Here is an 11,553-nt window from a genome sequence, read left to right as displayed (position 1 = left end):
TCCCTGAGATCCCTGAAAACCTGCTGCAGAAGCAGCGAATGTTTGAAATCCTTGTGCGTTTTACCGACTAACTATTAACAGGAATACTAGTACTAATGATACTACTACTAACAACAACAATAATAACAATAATGAAAGTAATAGCAATAACAATAGCAATAACAATAGCAATAGTAATAATAATAACAATAGCAATAACAATAGTAATAATAATAGTAATAGCAATAACAATAGCAATAGCAATAACAATAGTAATAATAATAGTAATAGCAATAACAATAGCAATAACAATAACAATAGCAATAACAATAGTAATAATAATAGTAATAGCAATAACAATAGCAATAACAATAACAATAGCAATAACAATAGTAATAATAATAGTAATAGCAATAACAATAGCAATAGCAATAACAATAGTAATAATAATAGTAATAGCAATAACAATAGCAATAGCAATAACAATAGTAATAATAATAGTAATAGCAATAACAATAGCAATAACAATAGCAATAGCAATAGTAATAATAATAGTAATAGCAATAATACCAGTGTGCTCAGCTCTGTTGCTGCACCCTCTCAGCAGGGGGCCTCTATCTCACAACAGTGGTTGCAGCAGGTGCTCCTGGTGGATCCGGTCCCCTCTGGTGCTCCGTCCATTAAGGTCTGATTTCCTCAGTGGAGGCATCAGTAGCAGCCGCCCCTCCCTCCATCCCTCTATCCCTCCATCCCTCCCTCCATCCATCCATCCTTCCCTCCATCCATCCATCCCCCCTCCCTCCATCCATCCCTCTATCCCTCCCTCCGTCCCTCCCTCCATCCATCCATCCTTCCCTCCATCCCTCCCTCCATCCATCCTTCCCTCCATCCCTCCCTCCATCCATCCCTCCCTCCATCCATCCCTCATCCATCCCTCCCTCCCTCCATCCCTCCATCCCTCCCTCCATCCATCCATCCTTCCCTCCATCCATCCATCCCCCCCTCCATCCATCCCTCTATCCCTCCATCCCTCCCTCCATCCATCCTTCCCTCCCTCCATCCATCCATCCATCCATCCCTCCATCCCTCCGTCCATCCATCCCTCCATCCATCCATCCCTCCCTCCATCCATCCATCCCTCCCTCCATCCATCCCTCCATCCCTCCCTCCCTCCATCCCTCCCTCCATCCATCCATCCTTCCCTCCATCCCTCCCTCCATCCATCCTTCCCTCCATCCCTCCCTCCATCCATCCATCCATCCATCCCTCCCTCCATCCATCCTTCCCTCCCTCCATCCATCCATCCATCCATCCATCCCTCCATCCCTCCGTCCATCCATCCCTCCATCCATCCATCCCTCCCTCCATCCATCCATCCCTCCCTCCATCCATCCCTCCATCCCTCCATCCCTCCCTCCCTCCATCCATCCATCCCTCCATCCCTCCCTCCATCCATCCATCCCTCCCTCCCTCCCTCCATCCCTCCCTCCATCCCTCCATCCCCACCCTGATCACATGCAGCTGAGCAGGCGGCCCCGCCCGACACCAGCCAGGAACTCTGGGGGACGTTGGTCCGGCTCTCTGGCCCCAGGATGGGGGGTGGTCCAGGGTGAAGGTTTCTAGACCAGCACGAAGCATCCGGGTGTGAGTGTGTGGTGGTTGTAGAGGAGCGAAAGGATCCCATGGGTGGGAGGCTGTGGATCATCCCTGGGCTCCTCCAGAGACCGACACGTCACGCACCACTTAGCAAACGTCACAAATCCAGAAACCTCACGTTTCTGCCAGAGATCCTAAACAGGGTTAGGGTTAGGGAGGCATTCATGGGCTGTATCTCATCAACGCTGGTCCACTCTTGTGTCGGGGGGGACGAGTGGCCACTGTCCAGGCCAGCGTCCAGCGTTTGGCGCTCGCGTCCCCAGGAAATAATAATCACTGATAATCACCTGACAGCAGTGATCACCTGACCACAGTAATCACCTGATTGTATTACAGGACCTCATGTCGGGGGAGCTTAAAGACACAGGATCCTGATACTGTGGCATCGATTCAGGGAGCATAAATCACTCCATTAATAGATTCTGGGCCATTTTCTTCTCCTCTGCGTCAAACTCCAGCAGACTTCCAGCATCCACTTGAACCAGGTTCTAACAGGGTCAAACTAATCCTGTTACAATGTGGGCTCCTTGGCCTCAGTCAGGCTGATCGCTAATCAGCTTGACTGAGATAGCGGAAGCACAAAGAGCTGGGCTGTGGCTGCTGGGGGAGGGGGAGGAGCCTAAGCAGCGGGCCGTGGTGCATTATGGGTCGGCCGCTCCAGCCGCCGTGGCCGGGCTGCTCGGCTCTCCCGGTATCTGGCTGGGAGCCAGTCCCAGCGTAGTGGAGGCACTTCAGTTCAGTGTGTCAGAGTGGAGAGGAGAGGGGAGGAGGAGGACCCCAGATGAATGGACCAGGAGGAAGGGAGCAGAAGGAAGGAGCAGATGGGGGTGGAGATGACAGGAGGAGGTGGGAGGAGGGAGGAGCTCCATACAGCACAGCCTCTGTCCCTCCTGCAGCTCTGCAGGTCAAAGGCATCACACCAGGAAGCATTTACCCACAATCCCCTGCTACAACATGAGGGTTGGGGTTGGGCTGGTCACATCTAACAACAACCTGTCTGTCTGTCTCTCTGTCTGTCTGCCTGCCTGCCTGCCTGCCTGCCTGTCTGTCTGCCTGCCTGTCTGTCTGCCTGCCTGCCTGTCTGTCTGCCTGCCTGTCTGTCTGCCTGCCTGCCTGTCTGTCTGCCTGCCTGCCTGCCTGCCTGTCTGTCTGCCTGCCTGTCTGTCTGCCTGCCTGCCTGCCTGTCTGTCTGCCTGCCTGTCTGTCTGTCTGCCTGCTGCCTGCCTGTCTGTCTGCCTGCCTGTCTGTCTGCCTGCCTGCCTGCCTGTCTGTCTGCCTGCCTGCCTGTCTGTCTGCCTGCCTGCCTGCCTGCCTGTTGCCTGCCTGCCTGTCTTCTGTCTGCTGCCTGCCTGCCTGCCTGCCTGCCTGCCTGCCTGCCTGTCTGTCTGCCTGCCTGTCTGCCTGCCTGCCTGCCTGCCTGCCTGTCTGCCTGCCTGTCTGTCTGCCTGCCTGTCTGCCTGCCTGCCTGCCTGCCTGCCTGTCTGTCTGCCTGCCTGCCTGCCTGTCTGTCTGCCTGCCTGCCTGCCTGTCTGTCTGCCTGCCTGTCTGTCTGTCTGCCTGCCTGCCTGCCTGTCTGCCTGCCTGCCTGCCTGCCTGCCTGTCTGTCTGTCTGCCTGCCTGCCTGCCTGCCTGTCTGCCTGCCTGCCTGCCTGTCTGTCTGCCTGCCTGCCTGCCTGTCTGATCACTGGTGATCACTGTCCTGATCCCCAGGTCAGCCCAGACTGAATCAATCAACCAATCAATCACGTAATGCAGGTTTGTGTGTCAGTGAGGTCACAGGATGACCCAGCGTCTGAGCGCCGCGCAGCAGCACCGCGCAGCAGCGCCGCGCAGCAGCACTAAGCCCTGCCTGTCAGCCGTCCCTTCCTCTCATTGGGATCCACTGGGTAATCTGCTGGGATCAGTAAAGCTGCTCCCACACAACAAACACCAGCTCCTCCAACTCCTCATTTACATGGTCATTGTGTCGCTGCAGAGGTGGCAAAGCAAAGTGATTGTGTTCTCAACTCTTGTTCAGCCTAATGCCCCCACCCCCACTCCCATCACACCCCCACTCCCATCACCCCCACTCCCATCACCCCCACTCCCCCCCCCCACCCCCACGACTCCATCAGAGCTTCCCAGTCATGCTTTGTCAGATGTTTGAGTCCCAGTTTAGACCAGTGCTGAACTAAATCTGCTGAAAGGATTCACTAAGGTCACGAGGGACCAATTGGGGCACAGATGAACACACACATTTACAAAACACACACTAAATGAATGAATGAATGAATGAATGAATGAATGAATGAATGTAGCTCAGCACACTGTTGAGGTCAGACATCAGATTTAGAGTCCATTTGCATCATTCTTATGTTCCTAAATCATAACGAGGTTGTTGGTCTACTGCCAGTGATGGTTGAACAACAACAACATCTCTCAACACGGCCACAGACCTCCTGAGTGACAAAAAGAGGTCCTTCAGAGCTGGAGACAGGGAGGTGAGAATGATCCAGGGAGGTGGGAAGGAGACAGGGGGGTGGGAAGGAGACAGGGAGGTGAGAAGGATCCAGGGAGGTGGGAAGGATCCAGGGCGGTGAGAAGGATCCAGGGAGGTGGGAAGGAGACAGGGAGGTGGGAAGGATCCAGGGAGGTGGGAAGGATCCAGGGAGGTGAGAAGGAGACAGGGAGGTGGGAAGGATCCAGGGAGGTGGGAAGGAGACAGGGAGGTGGGAAGGAGACAGGGAGGTGGGAAGGATCCAGGGAGGTGGGAAGGATCCAGGGAGGTGAGAAGGATCCAGGGAGGTGGGAAGGATCCAGGGCGGTGAGAAGGATCCAGGGAGGTGGGAAGGATCCAGGGAGGTGAGAAGGAGACAGGGAGGTGGGAAGGATCCAGGGAGGTGAGAAGGATCCAGGGAGGTGAGAAGGATCCAGGGAGGTGAGAAGGATCCAGGGAGGTGGGAAGGATCCAGGGAGGTGGGAAGGAGACAGGGAGGTGAGAAGGATCCAGGGAGGTGGGAAGGATCCAGGGCGATCTAGGAAGGGAGAGAGATGAAGGAGGTGCAGTGCAGCAGGAAGCTGGAACAAAGACTCCTACATGAGGGAGGTCTGGGGCAGAATGAGGAACATCACCAGCTTCAGCAGAAGAGTTCACCACAGAGCCAGCAAACTCAATCTGCCGCCATCACTACTTCCTTCCCTCCCCCTCCCTATAGCCTCCTGTGTGAGCCCCCCCTCCCCCCACCTCCTCCCCATTCACTAACAATACCATCTACTCCAGCGCTCCCCCAGCAATCGCCTCCTCAATATGCATCTCTGCTGATCAGGTGAGAAGAGAGCTGCTAAAACTCCATGCAGCCACGGCTGTGGGTCCAGATGGTGTCGGCTCCTGGAGCCTCATAGCAACGTGTCTCCAGCCAGAGCCAAAGACTACAGAGGGCCATGGAAAACATCCTGCCTTGGATCCAGTCCCAAAGGCATCATGGTGATGAACCCAAGGACCACAGACCAGTGGTGCTGACGTCTCAGGTCCTGAAGACCCTGATGATGAACCCAAGGACCACAGACCAGTGGTGCTGACGTCTCAGGTCATGAAGACCCTGATGATGAACCCAAGGACCACAGACCAGTGGTGCTGATGTCTCAGGTCCTGAAGACCCTGATGATGAACCCAAGGACCACAGACCAGTGGTGCTGACGTCTCAGGTCCTGAAGACCCTGATGATGAACCCAAGGACCACAGGCCAGAGGTGCTGACGTCTCAGGTCCTGAAGACCCTGATGATGAACCCAAGGACCACAGACCAGTGGTGCTGACGTCTCAGGTCATGAAGACCCTGATGATGAACCCAAGGACCACAGACCAGTGGTGCTGACGTCTCAGGTACTGAAGACCCTGATGATGAACCCAAGGACCACAGGCCAGAGGTGCTGACGTCTCAGGTCCTGAAGACCCTGATGATGAACCCAAGGACCACAGGCCAGAGGTGCTGACGTCTCAGGTCCTGAAGACCCTGATGATGAACCCAAGGACCACAGACCAGTGGTGCTGACCTCTCAGGTCCTGAAGACCCTGATGATGAACCCAAGGACCACAGGCCAGAGGTGCTGACGTCTCAGGTCCTGAAGACCCTGATGATGAACCCAAGGACCACAGACCAGAGGTGCTGACGTCTCAGGTCCTGAAGACCCTGAAGAGACTTCTATATTCATTCCTCTTATTCTATGATGCTGACCATATTTTAAGATGTTGCTAAACACGTCCTTCTTCCACACTCCTGCTAGAACCATCAGAGCACATGTAAATCCCCTGGATCCATAATGTAATCTGATTTGGAGTATCTGCCCGTCATGAGATCAGTCTGAATGTTATTAGAGGCCACCCTGTTGTTTAGGAAGGACACTTTAATCCAGTGAATACAAGATTAGATTAGATTCGATTAGATTCAACTTTATTGTTATTGCACATGTACAGGTACAGAGCAACAAAATGCAGTTTAGCATCTAACCAGAAGTGCAAAAGAAGCAGCAAGTGAGGATAATAACTTAATAAATACAGTATGGCGGTTATTTTACAATTGTTTACCGGGTTGTGCTATAAACATATTTTACAGATGGTGTTTACATTAAATGCCTTGGACTATAAGTGCAGGAGCTATTTAGCTATTTACATAAGATAGAGGAGATGTGCAAATTATAAATTACGTGTATACAGATGATAAAGTGCATGAGTGCGCAGGACAGGTTTAAACAGTAGCTACATTGGTTACTAAGCTAGTGAGTTGTTAGATATGATCAGAGTTTCAGTGCTCTCCATTCATTTAAAATAAGGCGCAGCCATTTCCCAGCCTATACAGCGGTTGGGTGTGCTCAGATTTCTACCTGGCCCTGCCTGAAATGACCCCATTGATTTAAAGATCACTGATCTTCTGGCTTTAGTCCTGAAGCAGGAAGATCTGGGGCTGAAGACTGTACAGTGAATAAATATGTGACAGTGTCAACACGGAGCAAACAAAGAGAAGGAGGACAACAAAGAAGGGGGCGGTCCTGTCGCCGGCCCCGCCCCTCGCCCCTCGCTCGGCCAATCACGTCCCCGACACGCAGCCGAGCTGCCGGCCCCGCACCGTCCCCGCCACAGGGTGACGTCAGCGGCATGTCTCTGTGTGCGGCGCAGATGCGGAGCAAACAGAAGCAGCAGAGGAGCGGAGGGGGGCAGTCGGGGCGGGTTTCTGACAGCACCGGAATAGACGCGCTTTGTTTGTCCCAGCAGCAGCACAGCCCGGCTCGGTCAGGGAAGTCCGCGCTCCCTCCCCGGGGTGGATGAGTCTTTTTAACCCCTCTTCCCTCGTTTCTCTGCATCGTCCCCCACTGCCGGCTCCGGCGCCTCTCCCCTCCTCTCCCCCTCTCTCCCCAGGATCGCTCCGTCATCTCTCTGCGTTTTTTCCCCCATCCGTGCCCACAACGCGATGCCCAGCTCGCTGTTTGCAGACGGAAGCGTCCAGGGAGACGCGCTGGACGACCAGAGAGCTCTGCAGATCGCCCTGGACCAGCTTTCCCTGCTCGACCTGGACAACGACGAAAACCCGCTGTACGACAACAGCCAGGAGCCGCGCAAGAAGAGCGTCAACATGACGGAGTGCGTCCCGGTGCCCAGCTCGGAGCATGTGGCGGAGATCGTGGGCAGACAGGGTGCGTGTGCTTCTGATTTCGTGCTCGATGTTGTGCTGCAGAGCCGAGCTGCTGTGTGCACAGGCACGCGGAGCAGCGGAACGCAGCCCGACCTGCTGAATATGGCCAAGAAAACCGGGTTGTAACGCAGCGTTCCCCAGGAGGAGGCTGGTTTAAGCTAAAGGGTCTAGATGCGCGTCAACAGTTGGGTTTCCAGCCCCTGGCACGGCCGGGCTCGGCACGGCTCAGATGATGTAAATATGGTGAATTGGGATATGTAGGTCAGCAGGAGTGCGCGCGCGGTCAGCACAGATGTGCGTCGTTAGGGCTTCATCGGGACAATGATGAGGATGAGGATGATGATGGTGGTGGTGGTGGTGGTGGTGGTGGTGGTGGTGGTGGTGGTGGTGGGGCTCTGGAGCAGACGCCCATGGCTGCTCTGTTCCAGCTGCTGGGCGGTTACGGAGCCTCTGCAGCCACAGTCGCTCTAGCCTAGTTTCACATCGGATGATGTAATTTATGCGGAATTAAATTACCAGGATTAATGGAATTATATGAAAACAAAATAGAGCTTAACCCGCGTTAACCCGTTTGCCGCAGCTCCATAATCACTCCTCATTAATCGATGTTTACACCAGTCATGTGCTGGTTCATCCTCCTCTGTGTCCCTGCGTGACACCGAAATGTCGGCTAAGTAAATAGTATCATGTATCAGCCCCAGAAAAGGTCCAGGCACAGACAGATGCGTGACAGATGCGTGATAGAGGGGCGAGTATTATACAGACACAGTAATTATAAAGAACTGAAGCTTTAAGGGTGTAGAAGAACAGACCTGAGGCAGCCTGTTGTGGCCAGATGTTCCACGCTCGCTGGGATTCCTCACAGATTCAGACAGGTCTTTATTTAGGAGGCAGAAAAGCTGCCTGGTTCTGGCTCACATCCCTAGCATGGTTCTGATGCATGTGACCGGGTGTGGACCCCCGTCCTAGAGTGGACCCTCAGTTGGGTTCCCCTCTGGCTGTGGCATCACAACAACCCCCCCCCCCCCCCCCCCCCCCCCCAGTTGATGTGGTCCTGAGAAACGAAAATAGAGCCACCAAACAAACAGCCTTTTAACAGGAAGAACCCTTGAGCGGGAACGGGCTCCTCTGGGGGTCCGTCCGCTGTTTCCTCCCCAGCGGTGCTAAACTTAGCATCTATGTTGCTAAAGAGATTTGACGTTTTTTAAATTCCTGGAACACACCCTCACTTTTTCCCATTTCCCACCCCCCCAGGTTGCAAGATCAAAGCACTGCGGGCAAAGACCAACACCTATATCAAGACCCCAGTTCGAGGTGAAGAGCCGGTTTTTGTGGTGACGGGTCGCAGGGAGGATGTTGCTATGGCGAGGAGAGAGATCATCTCTGCTGCTGAGCATTTCTCCATGATCCGGGCTTCCAGAAACAAAAACAGCAGTCTGAACGGGAGTGAGGCTCCGGTCCCTGGACCCCCTAACCTGCCCGGCCAGACCACCATCCAGGTACGTGTACCTTACCGGGTGGTGGGTCTAGTTGTGGGGCCCAGAGGTGCCACGATCAAGAGGATTCAACAGCAAACCCACACCTACATCGTCACCCCCAGTCGAGACAAAGAGCCAGTGTTCGAGGTGACGGGGATGCCGGAGAATGTGGACCGGGCGCGTGAAGAAATCGAGGCCCACATTGCCATGAGGACAGGGGGCTTCATCGAACTCCAGGACGAGAATGACTTCCACGCAAACGGGACCGACGTGGGCTTTGACCTCCATGGACATGCCTCCCTGTGGTCCAAGCCCAGCTCTGGGATGACCCTCACCTCGGCACGCAAGCCCTTCTCCAATTACCGCAACGACTCGTCCTCCTCCCTGGGCAGCGCCTCCACGGACTCCTACTTTGGCAACAGCGGCTCCCGCATGGCAGACTACAGTCCGCCAAGCCCTGCTCTCAGCTACACCAACAACAGCAACAACAACAACAACAACAACATCAACAACAGCAATGGCAACGAGTTTGTCTTTGGAAGTGAGGTGATCTCACCTGACTGCACTGATCTGAGCTTTGACTCCCCTGGGTTTGACCCCACACCAGCCCCCCCAGGACTACTCTGGACCCAGTATGATGGCCGCCTGGCTGCGGGAGGTGGCTCCCCCACCTCTACCGTAGCCTTCGCTGCCAATGCCAACGGTGTGGTGGCAGGTCAGAGGAGGGGTACCGGTTGCACGGTGCAGCCCAGACTGTCCCCGCCTCTCCACAGCCACTCCGGAGGCCCCGTCGAGCACCCTCTAGCCAGGAGGGTGCGCAGCGACCCTGGAGGAAATTTACTCACATTCCCTGGCTATTCCAGCGCCGTCGCCTCCCTGCCCGGCCCTCACCTCTCCGGGGTCCCTTTTGACTCCTCGGCCTCATCGTCATCCTCCTCCTCGTCCTCCTCCACGTCCTCCGGCACGAGTCGGAAAGGCAGCCGCGACTGTTCGGTGTGCTTTGAAAGCGAGGTGATCGCTGCCTTGGTCCCTTGTGGACACAACCTGTTCTGTATGGAATGTGCCAACCGGATCTGTGAGAGGAGCGAGCCCCAATGCCCCGTTTGCCATGCCGGCGTCACTCAGGCTATTCGCATATTTTCCTAAGGGGAAGTGACTGTAGCCGAGCAACGACCGGCTCTTCTCGCCGCTTTAAAAGGATCAGCCAATCAAACGCCCGGAAGGTGTACATAGATATGTACGACAGCGCTGCAGCAACCGCGACGGATACCTTCGGTTTGCTCCATCGTAATTGTTTATAATATCCTGTAGCTTTGGGCAATACTTTCAACATGTAACCTGCATGTTTTACATATTACAGCATAGTAATCAATAGTTCTAGTCAAGTTGTCCCTGTATTCCGAGCGAGGAGGGGAAGGGGGTCAGGGTGGAGGGTTGGGGGGGGCAATCGAATGTAGAGGGAAGCCAAAGGCTGCAGCCCGAAGAGGCGTCGACCTCCAGCGACGCCGCGGCTCCGCCCGCCACACGAGGGAACGCAACAACATATCCTCCCAATCAATGTATAGAATCACCTTTACGTCAGGTGTCTGGAGCAACGAGACTGACTGACTGGAGGGTTTATTCTTTTTTTGACTTGAAAGATTATATTTCTTATTGCAAAGATGTTTACAGATGTTTTAATTTAAGTTCAGTGAACTTTTTTGTAGCTGGGTTGAATTTTTCGATTATTTTTTTTTATTATGGCCTTATGGCATCAATCACTGTATTGTTTTAAACGCGGGAGGAAGTCCACAAAATGTGTTTTGCATTTGACAGTGTTGGAGTTTTTATAGGTTCAGCAAAAAAAATCTTTTAAATCTGCTTCAATCGGCATATTTTTATTCTGTAATATAAAGCATATTTTCTTCTATTATGAAACATTTAAATGTAAAAAAAACGTAAGTAAGTTGAGCAAAAATGCTTTCTAAAAATTTTTATGACTTAGATTCTAGTGGGAATTACAGACTTCTGTTGCACCACTATAGTTTTAGTATTTCTATTTTATTACATTTGTTTACCACTTGTTTATGTATATGTAGGTGAAGTTACTTGAGAGTAAATGTACTTTATTGAGCAAAGTTTAAGAACAAAGTATATTTTATTTTATGATAAAGGGCCTTTAATCTCATGGTCAAATACTAATATTATATTTGCTGAGACAAGATTTGAAAATGTATCAAGAGTTTTATTTTTCTGACATTTAAAGCTATACATGATAAAAAGTAAAACTTAAGTAATGGTGCTACTTCATGTTTTTTTTAAGTATTTCTATATAAGTCCAATAAAAACGGTACATTGCAGATGTGTCTGGTTTGCTTCGTGACCTCTTGACCCTCCTCAGGTCAGTGTTGTGAGTAGCGTCCCACAGGTCTGTTCTTGATGACCTCTCCCTGGCTGGAGAGGAAGAGGAGCAGGTCTTTTCTGGCTCCTGTAGCTCCCTCCAGGTCTGGGGGCTGAAGGATGGGGGCTGTGAGTGTTGGCCAAGGCTCCTAAAGCTGAGCCTGCTCAGTCAGCACTGGCCCGTCAACCGAAACGTCCCATCATGTCGCCATATCGCCCGTGGAACCCGTGGAAGATCAGCTGGTCTCTAGTCTCTGGCCTCTGGTCTTTGGCCTCTGGTCTCGGGTCTCTGGCCTCTGGTCTCTGGTCTCGGGTCTCTGGCCTCTGGTCTCTGGTCTCTGGCCTCTGGTCTCTTGTCTCTGGTCTCTGGTCTCTGGCCTCTGGTCTCTTGTCTCT

The 11,553-nt window shown here is 53.0% G+C and overlaps 1 protein-coding gene across 1 annotated transcript; it reads left to right on the top strand.

Moving 5' to 3' along the window:
* The first annotated feature begins 6,375 nt into the window (after positions 1–6,375).
* On the top strand, positions 6,376–11,120 carry LOC115252140 (RNA-binding protein MEX3B-like). Its single transcript, XM_029846604.1, has 2 exons — positions 6,376–7,301; positions 8,555–11,120. The coding sequence occupies exons 1-2, from the start codon at positions 7,079–7,081 to the stop codon at positions 9,922–9,924; spliced, it is 1,593 nt and encodes a 530-aa protein (XP_029702464.1). The 5' UTR covers positions 6,376–7,078; the 3' UTR covers positions 9,925–11,120.
* The last annotated feature ends 433 nt before the right edge of the window (positions 11,121–11,553 follow it).

This window comes from Takifugu rubripes, chromosome 13 (genome assembly GCF_901000725.2).
Source record: "Takifugu rubripes chromosome 13, fTakRub1.2, whole genome shotgun sequence".
Lineage (NCBI taxonomy): Eukaryota > Metazoa > Chordata > Actinopteri > Tetraodontiformes > Tetraodontidae > Takifugu > Takifugu rubripes.
This window is presented reverse-complemented; position numbering and strand designations above follow the sequence as displayed.